The 17,217-nt window shown below is 39.7% G+C and overlaps 2 protein-coding genes across 2 annotated transcripts; both read right to left on the bottom strand.

The window, feature by feature from the left end:
• Positions 1–6,977: 6,977 nt before the first annotated feature.
• On the bottom strand, positions 6,978–9,209 carry scpp5 (secretory calcium-binding phosphoprotein 5). Its single transcript, XM_049571577.1, has 11 exons — positions 9,149–9,209; positions 8,965–9,038; positions 8,819–8,878; positions 8,602–8,673; positions 8,422–8,460; positions 8,247–8,306; positions 8,059–8,088; positions 7,894–7,941; positions 7,759–7,809; positions 7,560–7,640; positions 6,978–7,387 (listed from the first exon to the last, which is right to left on the bottom strand). The coding sequence occupies exons 2-11, from the start codon at positions 9,016–9,018 to the stop codon at positions 7,370–7,372; spliced, it is 513 nt and encodes a 170-aa protein (XP_049427534.1). The 5' UTR covers positions 9,019–9,038; positions 9,149–9,209; the 3' UTR covers positions 6,978–7,369.
• A 2,120-nt stretch (positions 9,210–11,329) lies between these two features.
• scpp7 (secretory calcium-binding phosphoprotein 7) lies at positions 11,330–13,979 on the bottom strand. Its single transcript, XM_049571636.1, has 9 exons — positions 13,946–13,979; positions 13,770–13,831; positions 13,397–13,441; positions 13,118–13,165; positions 12,981–13,022; positions 12,702–12,761; positions 12,502–12,612; positions 11,735–11,807; positions 11,330–11,555 (listed from the first exon to the last, which is right to left on the bottom strand). The coding sequence occupies exons 2-8, from the start codon at positions 13,818–13,820 to the stop codon at positions 11,763–11,765; spliced, it is 402 nt and encodes a 133-aa protein (XP_049427593.1). The 5' UTR covers positions 13,821–13,831; positions 13,946–13,979; the 3' UTR covers positions 11,330–11,555; positions 11,735–11,762.
• Positions 13,980–17,217: the final 3,238 nt, after the last annotated feature.

Below are 17,217 nucleotides of genomic sequence, written 5' to 3' on the forward strand. Positions count from 1 at the left end.
ATGCAGGTTGGGGCGTCGGTGGCTTAGTGGTAGAGCAGGCGCCCCATGTACAAGGCTGTTGCTGCAGCGGCCCGGGTTTACTCCAGCCTGTGGTCCTTTGCTGCATGTCGCTCCTTCTCTCCCCCCTTCATGCTCATGTGTCCTATCAATTAAAGGCTTAAAAATGCCCCAAAAAATATCTTTAAAAGACATGCAGGTTAATTGGTGACTCTAAATTGTCCGTAGGTGTGAATGTGAGTGTGAATGGTTGTCTGTCTCTATGTGTCAGCCCGTGATAGTCTGGTGACCTGTCCAGGATGTACCCTGCCTCTCGCCCAGTGTCAACTGGGATAGGCTCCAGCCCCCCTGCGACCCCTAGCAGGGTAAGAGTTATGGAAAATGAATTTTTACCTCTTTGTGAACTGACGACTACACATTAAATGGTCAGTTTAGTACCTGGCAAAGGAAAACTAGTAAAACAAACTTCAACGTGTCATTATAAGTTAAACATGTACAGCAGGTTGTAATCAAGTTGCTCTCTCTCCCCTTGTCGGTCTCAGTGTCAGTCCAATATAGTCCGTCCATTCCTTTGGTGTAATGCATGATGGGATATACTGCTTGGTGAGTGACCATCTGTTGTACGCTACTTTTCATGGTGCATTGTCGGATACTTTGAGTTCACTATATGGGGTATATAGACGCAGCCAGTGTTTCTTGTCACACGTCAGATGTCTGAGTTGTCGGCAGTTCCACCAGAGAGACATTTCCCCTCTAAATGTCTCACACAGTTTCATTTATCTTACTGTGTGAGGCCTACAGATGTAAAGTTATCCATCATTCCACAAAATAAGATTAAAGAAAAGACTGAAAAATAAATACAGATTTGAATAGCAGAAAGAATGTCTTTGTTTTTTTCTTCTTCTTTCATAGACCATAAATCATCTCATCGCCCACTCCCCCCCAATTCATCTTGTGACACTATGAGTTATCCTGTGTTTTTATTTTCGTTATGTGCTGTTTTTATTGTCACTATATGTATTAATTATGTCTGTGGCGTACCACTGTACTGTCATGTCACGTTTGACAATGCAATGCTTCAAGTTAATTGCAGATGGGTGCAGCGCTACTGGCAAAGCAAAATTCCCGTCCAGGGACAATAAAGTATGTCTTATCTTTATCTTATCTTCAAGAGGAGCTTCTGAACTACACTAGAGTGTGTTATAGTGTTACCAATTTCTCTGCAGAATGAGTGCTTTTTCTTTTGATACTTTAAAGTATATTTTGTTGATAATCTCTCTGTACTTAGTTAGATTTTGAATACAGGACGTGTACTCGTTATGTAGCACTTTTATATGTGTTGCACTCGGGTCTTGTTTTGCTGTTGTGTCTCCAACACGACCTTTTAACACAAGGTTTCCAGACATCTTCATTTAACACTCAAATTTACAGTGGGTGTGTGCCAGTGGGAAGCACTTTGGTGGTGTCTGAGTTTCCACTGATCCCTGTGTTTGTGTTAGGTGGTGTGGTCTTATATCACAGTGATTTTGAACATTGCAGGTTTCTCGTGTTTATTCTTTGTGGTTCCGAGTCAGATAATGAAGGACTTAGCCTGTAATCTGCGAAACTGTATTCTAGACATTCTTGCCTCCAAGTTGCTGAGCTAATGAGTTTCACTACACACCAGATAAAAATCTCATCATTAGTTCTCAGAAACTTTTACTGTTGTTATTTGGCACTCAGCACAATTGCTCCTTTGTTTGCTACCTTGACAAACAGGGCAGTGAGAGGGGTAATGATAAACTGATTACTTTCTGTACCAACGGGAGTGCCTGACTTTTGCCAGCTTAAATAAATTTTGCTTTGCCTCAGCAAAGAATCCGCAGCACACAGTTAGGCTTTCAGATACAATTTTCCAGCTGTTTTTATTCCTAGGGTGTCATAAACCGGCACTTTGTCACACTCTTTGTGAGTGATATCAACGCCAATGGCACCCTTTAGCATATTTATGAGACCGCTTTCAACTAACTTCATTGTAAAGCCATCCATGGCAATACTTGAAGCAGAGAGCAACTGATGCAGCATAAAGAGCGAGAAAGTCTGCAACGGGCAGGAGGGAAGGGAGGTGGATGGGTGAAACAAAAGCTGACTTTATTATCCATGTATTAATAAAGGACTTTTAACTACAGTCAGGGGGCCTCAGATGCATTTTTGGATTACCTGCCTGCACTACGGACTTTTACACTGAGTGAGCAGGCCAGTTGTTTTTTATCTTTATGTAAATATTTGCCCCATCCTCAAGGAGCACTTGATTTTTTTTACAACTAACTACACAGAGCCTTAACCCGGTGCAGCACTCCCTGTTTTCTCCTCAAAACCAGGCTTTAAAACAGCAGACCACAGTGCGTGTAACATGTTAAACCAAAAGTCAGTGTTGTTCTGACGTTGTCAAATTCATGTACGGTTGTTTTGCACTAACATCACTCACATGACTTATTTATGTCACACCATATTATCCTTCTGAAACAAACTAATTTTAACCCAAAACACGATCCATTTTCTAAACCCTAACTGCGACAGTTTCACAACATTTTCCACATGCTACAGTGTGTCTCAGTTGTGCGCTGTGTGTCACTTTGAGACGCAGATGGGGGTGACAAAGCATCTGTATTTGTCAACCTGAGAATAACATCAGGTTGTAGCCATATTCATATAAGTCTTGCAATATTTTCATCTCATACTGTTACTAAATCACTAATTGGGTGAATAAAAATAAAGGTGTAATCATGCAAAGGCTGACTTGCCTAGACGTGGCAGGGACTTCACCAACAGTGCATTCTGGTGAGGCGAGACGCCAATGATCTACAGTTACAGAACAAGACTCATCTTGGCCTCAAAGAAACTTTGATCTTTAACCAACCTTGTCTTTAACTAGAATTTGATGTCAGACTGTTTCCATAATGATTTTACTTCTTTTATGGGTGTAGACCCAGATTATGGCTTCCTCAATGCCTATGTGCAGCTTCACATAGATTGGCCACGTCAGTGAGTAGAAAAACGTGGGACAGACAGAATGACACACTGACAGTTTCCATGATTATGTACAGCATACCATACCATGACGTAGTCATACCAAAAATTAGAAAAAATCCAACATTTGGCCACAGGGGGAGCCACAGCAATCGGTTGCATTTTAGCCATTTTTAAGCATTTTTCTGTTGTTATAGCGCCACCCAGTTGCCAATTAGAGTTAAATTTCTCCAGTCAACTTGAGGCGTCCTGTTCTACATATCTGCCAAGTTTAGTAAAAATCGATATGGCGGTTAGGCCTAGATAAGAAATTAGCTCTCTAGCGCCCCCATTTTGTTTGATGGGGTCAATAATGGAGGGGTCCCCTCAGATTATGTGTGGTCATATGCCTACAAAGTTGCGTGGTGATCGGTGAAACCCTTGAGATGTTATACACGTTTATGTGATGAGCCACGCCCTCCGCAATATTCATTGCCTTATAGAAGCTCAGTTTTAGTAAGTTTTCCAACTTTTGCCAAGAGGGAACTTTAGATATTGGTCCCTAGATTATGTTCACAGTGTTTCATGCAGATCGCTCAAACTTCCTAGGACGAGATTGATTTTAAGTGTTTTTCAAAAAATTAAAAATGGCGGAAAATCTATATAACCCAAAGTTATGGGTTCTTGAGACAAATTTGTTCCTCATGAGGAGAGGCATCTCTGTGCAGAGTTTCATGTCTCTACGACATATGGGACACGAGATATGCCCATTCAAAGTTTGCAATTTCAATGGGTTGCTATAGCGCCCCCCTTTGGCCAATTGATGTAATATTCCTTCATTCGCATCCTCCCATGACCCTCTGCCACTGTGCCAAATTTCACATGGATTGACCAAGTCAGTGAGGAGAAAAACGTGGAACAGACACACAGACAGAGTTTTCGTCATTATATAGTAAGATAAGATATACCAAACAGCTGGTTTGCATACTGGTGTTAGTAGTCCTACAGTACTCCATACCATATAAAAGTTGAATAATCCAGAGTTTTCCTCCAACACTGAGGCACAAAATACAATGCCAAGTGATACTTTCCCAATTTACAACAAGCTTTGTGTAATAATTACGTGGGTAGTATAAGTAAACTTCCCTCCATCTTAGAGGGTCGCCACTCTCTGTCTCTCCAACTCAAACTAAGCACATATCAAATGGTAAAACTAGGCATTGCTGATCAAATGTGAATCAAGATTCTGTGACTGTGACTGTGACTATTCCTTGTCGAAAATGTTTTCAGAAACAAATTTTATCTTACCATTTGACTGTAATTCAAGATTGTTAGTTGCCTCTTTGTTATCAGCTGGCTGCCATATTGTTACCTGTGTGGACACACTCAAGCTCGCATGATGTCACCCACCGGTGTTTAGTGGTCTCGTGCAGTGCATTCTGTTTACTTGTAGGTTTTTTACCTCTGAAGAAAAAGCATACGCCGAAGCCATTTTCTTCTGTTTCCTCTGGTCAAAGCACCAGTTTTAAAAATTATGTGGGGGCTAAATAAAACACTGTGAATTATTTGAGTTACGGTAGGCCTACAAATGTCAAATAGATTGACATTTTCCACATTAAATGACACTCCACTCTGCTAAATCAAATAGTAATGGCAGAATTTATGATTGTTTGTATGAGACAATATTTTCTAAAATGCAGTACATGTCAGTCAGGTGAGGTCAGATATTTTACTATAACATTAATCTTGAAAAGCTGAAATATATGGCTGCATCAGAGTAATGACTGTATGTGTCTTTCCAATTTTTATTTTGATGTCTGTCTGCGCCAGCATCTCCCTAGAATGTGTAGGTGTGTGTTTTATAGGTTACATAAAACAGGATTAAAACCACACAAGCTCTGTTGCCCCATCCACACTGCAAGATCTTTCTTTAACCAACCAGACCTGCAGATGATACAATCTCTTCCTCCATTATAACCTCTCTTATTTTGTGTTTGTGTATTTGTATGTATAACTTCACAGAAGACCTGTATAGCACAAAGGCCATCATACTGTAGTTGTGACAACTCAAATTAAGGCTATTAAACCTGCTGTCAACATCTCCTCTGCTGTGGGGGGTAGAAGTTGTGAATTTATATGATTCAGTATTCCAGGAAGGAGAGCTTGTGGGGAAGAGACATGCATGAGAGGATGGCGCCTGCATGTATTTTAAGTGTCTTTGAAGAGGTAAATGTAAAGTCATGTTGCGACAGGCTTTGATCCCCAGGGGAGTGAACATCAGGAGGATATTTCTCTCTTTGGGATTTATTTTTAACACAGTCACGTTTCACTGAGGGAAAATTTGCTCAACCACTGTGGTAAATTATGTTCACTGTATGTTGTAATTATGATGTACTGTAGTCTATGTAGTATGTAAGATACATATACAGATCTTGCACTGTACATGCTGGCTCCAGTGATTCCTTTAATCTTATTTCATAGTACAGGGGTGTTCATGGGCATGACATTTATATACTTAGATCTCTTACCATTCCAACACTAACAAAAGTTTCTATGTTATGTTGTTTTGATTGAGATAGCTGCCCTGTCCTTTGCCCTTAGGGGCTCAGCAGGTGTCAGTCATTGGGCCTTTACTGTTTTCAGTTTCCATGTTTGTATATTATTCATAAACATAATTAACAAACAAATTCATTTTTACTGTCATGCTAAAAATGCTCACTATTTTATAGTAAAATACTGATGACAACATTCTTGCACCTAGCCTATTTATATTAAGTGATATGGTCCTGATGAAGTTCATCGGTATTTCCAGGCCCATTATTAACAACCTCACAGATCCCTCATAAGGAAACAACTATTATTTTATACCGGATTTCTTCGCAGGCATCATGAACTAAAAAATATCACAAGATGTCAAAACTCCACAGGGAAGTAAATCAACAGCAATGAAACTAAAATTCATATGATCCTTTTTGATTAAGATAGCTGCCTTGCCCTTTGCCCCAAGAGATTCCAGAAGGCTCGATCATAGGACCTTTACTGATTTCAGTTTCAATGTTTGTACATTATTCATAAACATAATAAACAAACACTTTCATTTTTACTGCTATGCTAAAAATACTCACGATTTTACAGTGAAATCCAGCCGACAACATTCTAGTAATATAGTTGTGATAAAGGTTGTTGGTGTTTACAGGCTTATTATAAACTACTCATAGATACCGCACAAGGGAACAGCTTTTATTTCATACTGAACTTCCTCCCAGACATCATGACCTAAAAAATATGACTAGAGGTTAAAAACTCCACAAAGAAGTAAAACAACAACATCAAAACTAAATTCACATGAGCATTTTCTTTCATGATGCCGATGTTTGGGCAACATATCTTAAGAATATAATTCTGTTGGGCAGTCAGTGCCCATACTTCACATTCAAAAGCCTATTACCTGCACATTGACATGATATATTTACTTGGGATATGCTTAATGTAAAGGACGTATTATCTCTAGCAAGTTTTTGCAAGTTTAATTTTGTTTGATACAGTTAAATGAATGTAAATCAATAGTTGCCTTGAAGGTGTGAAAAGATTCACAGCACTTGACAATGCATAATGTTGGGGGGAAATGAAGGGTAACAAGTGGATGATTATCAGTGGACTACAACTGTGTACAGCTGACTGATTCAGAGACAGTAAGCTCAGTAAGCCAGTAGCTGACTGACTACTATTATTAAATTAATAAATAATTTTGTTTTGTTTTTAAAGAAAAATGCCAAAATAGGGCTGTGGGAAATTGTGATGGGTACTTTTTGCTTCCCCCCCCCTTTTTAAAGAAACTATAGACCAAATAATTAAATGATTACTTTGTAAAATAATCAGTACTGAAAAAAATAGTAAATTGCAGCCATACAGCTGTTTTATCACATCACCACATACATGTAACACCAATGAAATTCTGAAACTCTTTCAATAATCACAGACAAAAACTAAAGTTGCTTGAAAACTTAGACTTTAATTCTTAAGGAAAATGACAGTTCAGGAAAAGTTCAAATTAGTTACAAACACAAATGAAGCACGTTTGTTTTACACTGTGGAAATGCAGCATTACAAAGTACTCGATTAACTCAATAACAGTGAAAATCTATGAGGACTATAAAGTAAAGCAGAAAGATTCTTCAGAAACATGTTTCACTCTACGCAGATGATCTTGCTGTAATTTAGTTCACTATTGCAACAATATCCTTAATAAAAAGTGGTTATTTTATGGTCATACACATGTTGCAGAAACAGAGTCAGTCATTTAACGTCATTTGTTCCGTTGCAGATTTCTGAATATCAAGGAAGTTGGAATAGTTTTGCCTCCTTGTCGTGCTTCTCATTCACTTCACACCTTCGCCGGCATCTGCAAGGACAAACAAGAAATATAAGGCAAGTATTAATTTCACACACTCCACACCACAGATTACATTTGCTATATATTCATATTGATAGTCATTTTTAATATGTATGTAAATCTGCAGTATGAATCTTATTAAACCTCAATACATTTAAAGTATGCAAACTGACTGAAGTACCTGGCTTGTCTGTGCAGGCTGGTCCTGCAGAGGCTGCAGGGGATCCTGGGATGGGAGAGGACTGGCATCAAATGTGGGAATCTGAGAAAAGAAAAACAGATGGAAATGCTCAGAATTTATCACAATGTGAAATATTATTTTTTCTTATTGTTATTATCATTAGTAGTACTAGTAGCAGTAGTAGTAGTCTTCCTCTTACATTTGGCATTTGCTGGGGAATATTTTGAGGAGGATAATCAAATGGGAGCACCTGTGGAAAAAAAAGAGAAGTGGTGAGTATAATATGATTTATGAAACAGTAAGAACCAGTAAAATGCAATCAATCTTGTCTTACATTTGTCATATGAGGGGCGTTTGTCATGGGAGGAATGTTTGTTAAGATCTGGAACAAAAACACATACCCTTATTTAGTACTGCAACATGAAATATGATATACTGTAGAAATAATTCCCTATTTACATCATGCATCATGTATTATCTCAAAGTTTAAAATCTTTACCCTTTGCTGGGAGAAGTCATAGGGGTAGTACTGCAAATGTAAAAACAAAAGAGCACAAACATATCGATAAATCTTGTTCCAAGAAGTTGTTCATCCTATCAAACATGCTTCTGCAAGCAATAATTGAAGTGTTTTCAGTCTCAATGGTGCCTATTTATCTGAACTGGGGATAAAACAACAGCACTTACGACTTCCACACTGGATCTGCCTGGTGGCTGAGGAATGGAGATTTTCATGAAACCAAATGGCTGCAGAAAGAGAGAAAAGGGAAAAAAAATCAGTGGAAAGTAGCGAGCAGTGAGGTGGTGTTTTTAACACTTTTTTTTTTTTTTGAAGATGTTTCTTTAAAATGTGTGTGCTTACCTGTGCACCTGCACCACCAGCAAATCTGTGTGGATAAATCTTAGGGAGGAAAAAAGCAGAAGTAAACATAAGTGGACTGCAAGCATTTGTCTTCATTGCAACAGGGGCATAAAAAATGTCAGTGAAATGAAAGTGTGCAAATGTAAGTGTGCAAATGTGATAAGACAGAGTCAGACATACCAGTTCCACACTGTAAGCACCAGGATGTCCAGGTGGTGTTAGAGACTGGGCAGCTGGGAAGGGATTTCTCACCTGAATGGATGCAAAATTGTCAGTAGAGGGTAAACTCCACATAGAAATATTTCTGCTGTGCTTTATATCTGTATCAAAAGGAGCTTTTGCTCAGTAGGTAACTGCATATTATTCATTTTTGCACAGTAACAACCAAACAGATCACCTGTGAGGGTGGTACCTGTGGCCTGGAACCTGCGTAATGAGGCAGGTAATGGAAGATGGACTGAAAATAAAGAAACAGAAATAGTTAACCAAAATGAAACTGCATTGAGAAAATGAAGTAGGGTAACTTTATTTCGTAAAACTCACAGGTGCAGCTGAGGCTGTGCTAGCCAGACAGAGGCAGAGGATGGCAAACTTCATTTTTGCAAATTATCCGAGTCCTACAGACACAAATCATCATGACATTAACAAAAGTCAAAGTCACACTGAATGGTTGGCAGTCTGTTAGGGAAGCATGCATTAACTTATGTGGAAGTTCTTCCAAACTCACCTTCTGCAATAAAAACACCACTGTAGAGGATGATGTGTTTCAAAGCTGGAGATGATGCCAGTTGACCGTATCTTCCACTGAGTAACTTGGTCTTTTATAGGGAGCCAGCTCACCCGAGAGCCAATCACAGCCGACCGGAGTGACGTTACCCAATGAGTAGGTGCAGCACAGGTGTCTAGTCTTCAGCTTTACTAAATGACCAGTGGTCAAATCCACTTTCTGTTTAATAGCAGACTCTGCTTGTTTACACTGTCTAGAGCAGCACACACTGCACCTTCACTCTGCTGGCTCCTCATCCTGCCATCACAACAGTTTTATTACTGCAGCAACTGCAGCAATGTGGCAACAGCATCTGAAACTGCATTATTATTTCTGTTACTTATATAAATGTCATTTTGTATTTTTGTTGCCCGCATGTAAGTTATGTTTCCAAATCATGACAACAACTGAGACAAGTCCCAGACAATGAAATTAAAAAACATGTCTTTTGCTTTATTGAATTTCACATTCAAAGGCTCAGTGTGTAGGATTTAGGAGGATTTATTGGTGCTTGATCAGTGACTTCCGGCATCAGATACCAACATAAAAAGCTGTCCTTTCATGTTGGCATGATACACAGTCGGTCATCGTTTTAGTTAAATGGCACCTGGCAATGTAAGGGGGAAACATGGCGGGGCAAGAACTAAAGTTAAGGTGGCAAAAGTCGGAGTGTGGTGGGTGGCAAGGGTGGTAGATTGGTCCAACAACCACCAACTTTCACCTGCTGATGTTTGCTTTTTTCTGCGTAAACCCAACCACGTGTGTACGTGTGTGTGTTAGCTAAATGTAACCATGTGTGTTTGTTGTTGAAGGGAAAAAAACATTAATTAACAGAGTTGTTCCAACGTAGTGCAAATGTTTTGAAAGAGACTGTGCACATACTGCAAATTTCCTGTGGAAACATTAGTGTATTTTGAAAGAAGACAATGCATGTAACAGGCAGAACTTGACACAGCGTCCCAGAACTTCAACGATCAACGCACCCAGGGTACCTTGCGTGTTGTGTAGAAAGTCTACAACCAAATGTTGATATGTGACAAGGTCGGAATGAGAATCTGTTGTACTGGCAGAAATGGAAAATAATATAACAAAGTACATTTTCTTTAGTTAATAATCACCTGATAGGGAGTGGGTCCTTGTCCGCAGAGTACACCCTGTTGCACCACCACATTTCTATAGCAGCCCAGAACGGACAAATCAAACACTGGGTCCTGATTTGCATTTTTGTGTCAGCAACCATTGTTAGCGCCCATCTGCAATGAGCAGCGTAGGAGAAACACGAATTTGGAACATGAAACTGCTTTATTATGTGTTCCCACCGATTTAAATCACTGGGTCTATTTCTTTTGGAGGGGAAGAGACATCTGCGGATAATTTGGCTCCTGGTAAAACAACACATTCTCACTTTAACCTTGTCACATATCAGTGTTTGGTCATGGACTTTCCATGTCGACATATGACGTGTAAGGTACCCTGCGTGTGTTTGTTGACGTTCTGGGACACCATGTCAACTTCAGCCTGTTACATGCTTAGTGTGATTTTAAAATACACATCCATTTTCACAGGTACAGTTTGCACATCAGTTATTTCAAAATAAGTGCACTACTTCAGTACAGCACAGCAAATTACGTTTTTTTTTTCCCTTCAACAACAAACACACATGGTTATGTGAAGCCAACATACGCACATGGTTAGGTTTAGGCAACAAAAACATGGTGAGGGTGAGGATTAACACGGTTTGACTTTCTTTCACCGGCCCTTCTGGGTCAAAGTCGTTGTTGTTGAGCTGCGTTTCCCCCTGATGCTGCTGGGCACCATTACAGCCACATATTATGCTAAGGTGAAAGAACAGCTTTTTTCATTGGTGTCTGATACTGGCAGCCACTGCCCAAACACCAGTGTTCGACAACTTCGGAATGAGACAGGGTGGGGTAAATACTTCCTGAACGTCTGGATCTTAACTTAACCACGTGTCTCCCACATGCCAAACAGCATCAGAGATACACTGATTTGTAACATAAAACTGCTTTATTGGTTTAAATCCATTTGTTTTGGAGAGGAGGAGACCTCTGTGGATAATGCTGCTCCAGGTAAAAACGAATCAAGGAAACAGTGAATCAAGATGATAAAAAAACACTCATATTTCCTTGCATAGCACCGTATTTTATTACAAGACAGAGCACCTTTTCCACTTTTTATCCACAGAAAAACATCGCACCATCTGCAGAGCACTGTTTTCTTCCTTTGAAACACATAGCACCATTTTATTCTTTCAAAAGCATTGTACCATATTTTTTTCATACTCTGGGAAGTGTTGGCTGGTTTTCTTTCACCGGTGTAGGCTGCTGGTCTTTGTTGCACTGTTCACCTGAAGTGGGAAGGGAGGCAAATACATCTTAACTGCTTTTGTGATGAAGAAACTTTCATGTGTTCAGAGACACTCAGTCACCCAGGACGAGAATATATGATCGTACTTTGTTTCCAGCATTACTGTCTGAACTATGCAGTAGCACAGTAAATATGTGAATGTGTATTTTATGTACCTACCGTCTCACATCCTGCTGACTCTGAATGTTTAGTCATCGTCATCATCATCATCATCTCCTTTGGGTCTGGCAGCCTGAAATGACAGAGGCTTCTGTTGAGCCAATCAGGAGCAAGAATCGTGTGCTGACGAGTCGCTGTTTCTCAACACCTCAGCAGAAATAGCCTGTTAGAATGAAGCTGTTGCCCTCAGAACCACCTCAGTTCAATTCAGTTACCCAACAGTGGCAGAACATGAAGGGGATTGTTTATGCCAAATTCCCACCCTACCTATCTTACATAACTTCTGAAAAGAGAAGTAGCACCAGACAATTTCTGCCTCTTTTTGGGTGTCAGGAGTGAAAATTAAACATCCTCAACATTTGTTGTGTTATAGTTTCAGACAGATGAAGACAGCTGGAGAACAATTAGATACAAAATAGGATGCAGGCTCTACGGGATGATTGTTATGCTTGGCAACTATCATATTTTCACAAAATGAGGTACAGATTTTTAGGCATTATATTATCTTCAATGATGTGGAAAAAATAGTCCATACCCTACGGCTGCCAAAATCTTCAAGGGGGAGCATGCCCAACGGAGCCCCCTAAGTTTGGGCTGAGCCCCAAACGTTAACAACATCTACGCCCCTGTGCTGCAGTCATTCAAAGCTATTATTGTACATTGAAATTAATCAAACCATTTATATGGTTGACTGATGACATCTCCAAGTCTTACTGGTCTTTAATACATTTAAATGGCTCAAAATAAAAATCTGCAGTCATTCTTACAGGGGCAGCAGGAGCAGCAGGAGCAGCTGGAGCTGCAGCTGCAGGAGCAACGGGATCAGCAACAACAACAGGGGCAGCAGGAGCCGGCAGGTCGAAACCAAAGGGGTAAAACTGCCGCGGATCAGGAAGAGAAGAGATCACAAGTTCAATGAAATCTTTTAAAACCTCTGTCAGAGTGATGAAAATCTGCCGACACTTACCACATCCTTAGTGTCAATGCCGTTTGCCTGGAGGACCTCCTGCTTGATGAAGCCACGGACCTTTCAGTGACACATGCAGGCACACACATGCTCTTAAAAACTTGCATAATTCAGCTCCTCTTTGTGATATATATATTGTCTCTGAAACGGCATTCTGTTGGACTGTGTGTACTGTTAATTATCTTTCATTCAGATGGTAATATAAGCTTTCATTGCAGAGATTAAGCATCTGCAAAGTGCCGTATACTAACACACAAATAAAGCTATACTGTCACTCACTGGTCCTCCAACAGGCTGCCTCTGGGCATCAACAGGGAGCAGCTGAGAATAAAAAGAGTCAAGATTATCATACAAAAGAGAGATTATTAAATAAAATTCACTGAAAACTGGTGTAAACAGTATATATTATATCTTACAACTTCTAGAGTCCCAAGTGGGGCTCCGGCAGGAATTGCCTGAGCTGCCTGTGTAAAACAAGATCGTTTCAACTTTTAGATGAGTGTTAGAAAAAAAGTAAAGTAAAGTAAAAGTGCCTCTGGCAGGCTTGGCTAAAGAGACAGTATCATCAGTGGTAAACACATAATAGCAGACCTGTGTGCAAAGCTTCAATGATGTTTGAAAATGTGTCTTTTACTGTGGTTTTTGTGTGTAATTCATGATTTACGCCCGCTGGCCCGAGCTGCGATTTACTGTACCTGAGCCGGAGCATGACGGATGTCAAACTCCATGTACATCTGCGGCTGTGAAGGAGAGAATATCTTGCAGAATCAATGGAATCCAGGTTAGTGTAAAATCAATAATTCTGAAAAACTTTTATTGGTATATGCAGTATTATTCACTGGCAGCATTGTCAATAACCATCATGCACAACAAGTTATTTAACTGCTCAGAAAAAAAAGTTTGAAGATCTACAGCTCCAGGAAATTTAAACGAGTATGTGGAGCTCCAAAACAGCTGCATGGACCTTGGGTTAAGATTGTGTTGTCAAATATTTACAGTGTGCAGTACTGAAAAATATATGAGAGAGAACTAAGAAGGAGAAATATTTTAGGAATAGAGTTTGCTTACTGGAGCACAGACAGCCACCCCAAGGATGCAGGCAGCAAGCAGGAATTTCATGTTGAATGAAGCTGTCAAAGAGATTTTTTTGAATCATTAAATTGGATAATATTAATTTGAAAGAGCATTAAGATAGATTATCATTTTAAAAATCTATGGTATATGATATTAGTTGTCGGTATTACCTTTCCTTTCTGGCCACACACGAGTGCTGGAGGATTGTTGAGGAGGGGTGTGATCACCGCAGAGAGATTTACTCCTATTTATTTGCTGACAAAACAAAGGACGAGCAGACCTATGACAGGTATTGGTGACAAGCCAAGGATTTTCACTTTTATGATGACAAAGTTGGCAGCTTTACCTCTGTGTGAGATCTCGTAACACATCTTTGGCTCCAAATGCACATTAATCACATTTGATCCTTTCACTCAGGTGAACCATTGCAACATCAGCCCAAAAGTGCACCAGGGTCGCACGTGATTCTGAGTTCAATGCATCCACAGGTTGTGAAGTAAGACTTTTCAAACTAACACTTTATTATTATGCTGTAGCTGTAACAGATGTCTTTCATTTAGTTGGTCTTTCTACATTTTCACACATTATGACAGACCTCCATGTGCTAACTGAAAGTGATTTGATGATGAATATTATGATTATATTGCAGTTGTACCATTTCTGAACTCCTTCGTGATAATAACAACATGTTTGAGGCCTATTGAGACTTTTTTTTATTTTGACTCATCTTTTTATGTAAACTGATTTAGTAGTTTTGGTTAGCTTGAAAAATACTGTACTCAGGCAGTCACCTGTACGTCAGCCTTTGGGGACCATAGACTGTATAAATTAATGAACAAAGCCACTATGATGTCAGCCATTAGTTTGTGGACTCAAGTTTTGAAGCCTTGATTTTGGTGGTCGCCATCTTGGATTTTTGGAGACAGAAGTGACCATATTTGGATGAGAGGGTGGCAATAATCCAAAAGCTAGCTGCTAGCTCCATTAGTATGGTGCATTTACAGCTTCAGTTAATTTTTATGATGCAAAATTTTGACAGCAAAAACAAGAGAAATTTTAGCTGCTGCGCAGCGGCTCTGGCCATTTTTAGGCAATTCTGCCATTTTTAGGCAATTCTGAGCAACCTCTGGAACCTAAGACAGTCATCTACTGCTCTGAGCTAACTGCAAATGAGCAACTCAACAGTGGCTTCACAAACTGAGTTAAGGCATTCACTGTTGTGTAGGAAAGCAGCCACCCATGCATGGAAAGGCAGATTCGAAACCGCTGTAAAAAATTCAGTTATTAAGACAAAAATCTGAAAATACACATATTGCATCTAGACAGCATGGGGATGTTGGTAATTTGTTTGTAACAATGATTGATTTGCTCCATAAGTGAAAAACTGATGTTAAAAATTACCATTTTTACATTGACTCCAATTGTTCACATTAGAGCAAAATTCAAAATGCTGTCAAAAATTCAGTTTTTGAGATAAAATACTGAAATTTGCCGCATGAACATTGAAGATTTATTTAGCAAGAACTTGCAAGTATATGTTTACAGTCAAACATTTTGATGCATTTTGATAAATCAAAAATCTGAGAAACGTAGTTTGTGTAGGACAGTCTGAAGATGCTCTGTAGCAAGTTTGGTGTCAATTGAGCAAAAATTGTGGGAGGAGATAGGTTTAAGAAGTTTTACAGTTTTTGAAAAAAAAAACAGAGTGATGAACGTCATAATTTTTAATAGATTTAAATGTACAAAAGTTTCTTCAGTATTGGGGCTACAGTTTGATGAAAGTTGTGAAGTTGTAGCACATATGGTTGATTTGTTATGAATTTTCAAAGTTTTGAACTTTAGACACTTGCTGTAGCGCCACCATCAGGACTATTGGCTTGAGTTTACAGATGAGGATATCTGGCATGAGACTGGACCTTTGTGCAAAGTTTGGTGAGTTTTCACCCATGGGAAGTATGATTTCCTCAGAAGAAGAAAGAAGAAGAATACCTAGGATTACAATAGTGTCCTGGCAGCTTAGCTGCACGGATCCTAAAAACAACAGGCTTGAAACCACGAAAACAAAATGTACTTACCAGAAAAACCAACCCAGTCTCACTCCAAAGCCGTTGAAATCCAGCACTTGGGCAGTGACTTGCAGCATCAGACAGTGATGAATTTTGAAAGAGGACAATCTTAGAACAGGCTGAACTTAACATGGTGTCCCAGAACGACAATAACCAATGCACCCAGGGTACCTCTCACCTCGTCTCTGAATGTGGAGGGTCCATGACCAAACATTGATATGTGATGACGTCGGAGTGAGAATGTGATGGAAAAACTGTACTATTGACTCCTTAAAGGATCAAAAGTACAACCAAAGGCTGAACCAGACTTTTTTAGATGACCCAAATGTTCCTGACTTTCATGAACTGAAAACACACTGAAAAAGCAGCGCCTATACTCTGTGACATGGGGTTACGTCATGGTTATGTAAAATTTCAAACCCCATCCATTTGTCACGAACAGGGAAATTAGCTACAGAGACCAAAACAGTGTTTTGTACCAGGCTGTAAACATGTTTATTTCTGCTGTAACATTGCGCATTTTAACATGTGGTCTGCGGGGACTGGCCAACTCTCGGAGCCAGCCTCAAGTGGCCATTTGTGGAACTGCAGCTTTTGGCACTTGGGCATTGGCTTCTTTTTTCAGCCTTAGAGGTTACCACTTGGTCGGGACACATAAGTGCTGCATTGTGGCCAAAGCCTATGATGGGACAACCTCTTAGATTATGGTGTTACTGAGCACAAAATAAACTCAGTAAGTACCAGTCAAGGCATTTGAGTTCACTTAAACTGTAATTCTTAAACAGGAGACATTACAACAGGTTCAAACAGAGAGTATGTGTGGGATCTACCTCAACTTTACAAAACATGATTAAAATTTAAAGAACAATAAAGGACAATGTGTGTTTTTTTTGACACGTGCCTTGTGGTTATAGGACAGACTGCTGTAGGGCAGTTTTGACTGTGTGACACTGTACGGACATGATCACGGTGTCGCTGAGAAAATCACGTGTAAGAAAGTCACAGTGCCGGTCTGATGGCATGTGCATGGATGGAACTGAATATATTAAAGCTGCTACACTAAATTTTTTTACGTGTCGCTTGGAGCGATGAACCCACAGAAATTAATCCCCCAATTCAACTCTCACTTTCAACTCTAGTGGTGTTTTTGCTCAGTTTCACTGCTGTCATCAGCTTCATTTTCAGCCACAACAGGCAGATGTTTTCAACTTATAATCACGAGGAACTCAGTGCTCACTACCTGTGCAGCAGACAGACACAGTTTGCAACTAGCTGGTGAACGTAGTGGGGAAATTAGCAGCGAAGAGGGGATGTTTCCTCCTTCTTCTCTGCAGGAGACTAAAAACCTTGTAAAGTGAACACTGGGATTTTCATTG

Source organism: Epinephelus fuscoguttatus, linkage group LG3 (assembly GCF_011397635.1).
Source record: "Epinephelus fuscoguttatus linkage group LG3, E.fuscoguttatus.final_Chr_v1".
Classification (NCBI taxonomy): domain Eukaryota; kingdom Metazoa; phylum Chordata; class Actinopteri; order Perciformes; family Serranidae; genus Epinephelus; species Epinephelus fuscoguttatus.

What these genes read in the sequence shown, in the direction of transcription:
- scpp5 (XM_049571577.1), bottom strand. Translation starts at nt 9,018, where the DNA reads ATGAAGTTTGCCATCCTCTGCCTCTGTCTGGCTAGCACAGCCTCAGCT. An exon ending in CTGGTGGTGCAGGTGCACAG is followed by an intron (nt 8,307 to 8,421) that starts GTAAGCACACAC and finishes CTCTTTCTGCAG; the next exon opens with CCATTTGGTTTCATGAAAAT. An exon ending in ACGCCCCTCATATGACAAAT is followed by an intron (nt 7,810 to 7,893) that starts GTAAGACAAGAT and finishes TTTTTTCCACAG; the next exon opens with GTGCTCCCATTTGATTATCC.
- scpp7 (XM_049571636.1), bottom strand. Translation starts at nt 13,820, where the DNA reads ATGAAATTCCTGCTTGCTGCCTGCATCCTTGGGGTGGCTGTCTGTGCT. An exon ending in TCCGTCATGCTCCGGCTCAG is followed by an intron (nt 13,166 to 13,396) that starts GTACAGTAAATC and finishes TGTTTTACACAG; the next exon opens with GCAGCTCAGGCAATTCCTGC. An exon ending in CACTTGGGACTCTAGAAGTT is followed by an intron (nt 13,023 to 13,117) that starts GTAAGATATAAT and finishes TTTTATTCTCAG; the next exon opens with CTGCTCCCTGTTGATGCCCA.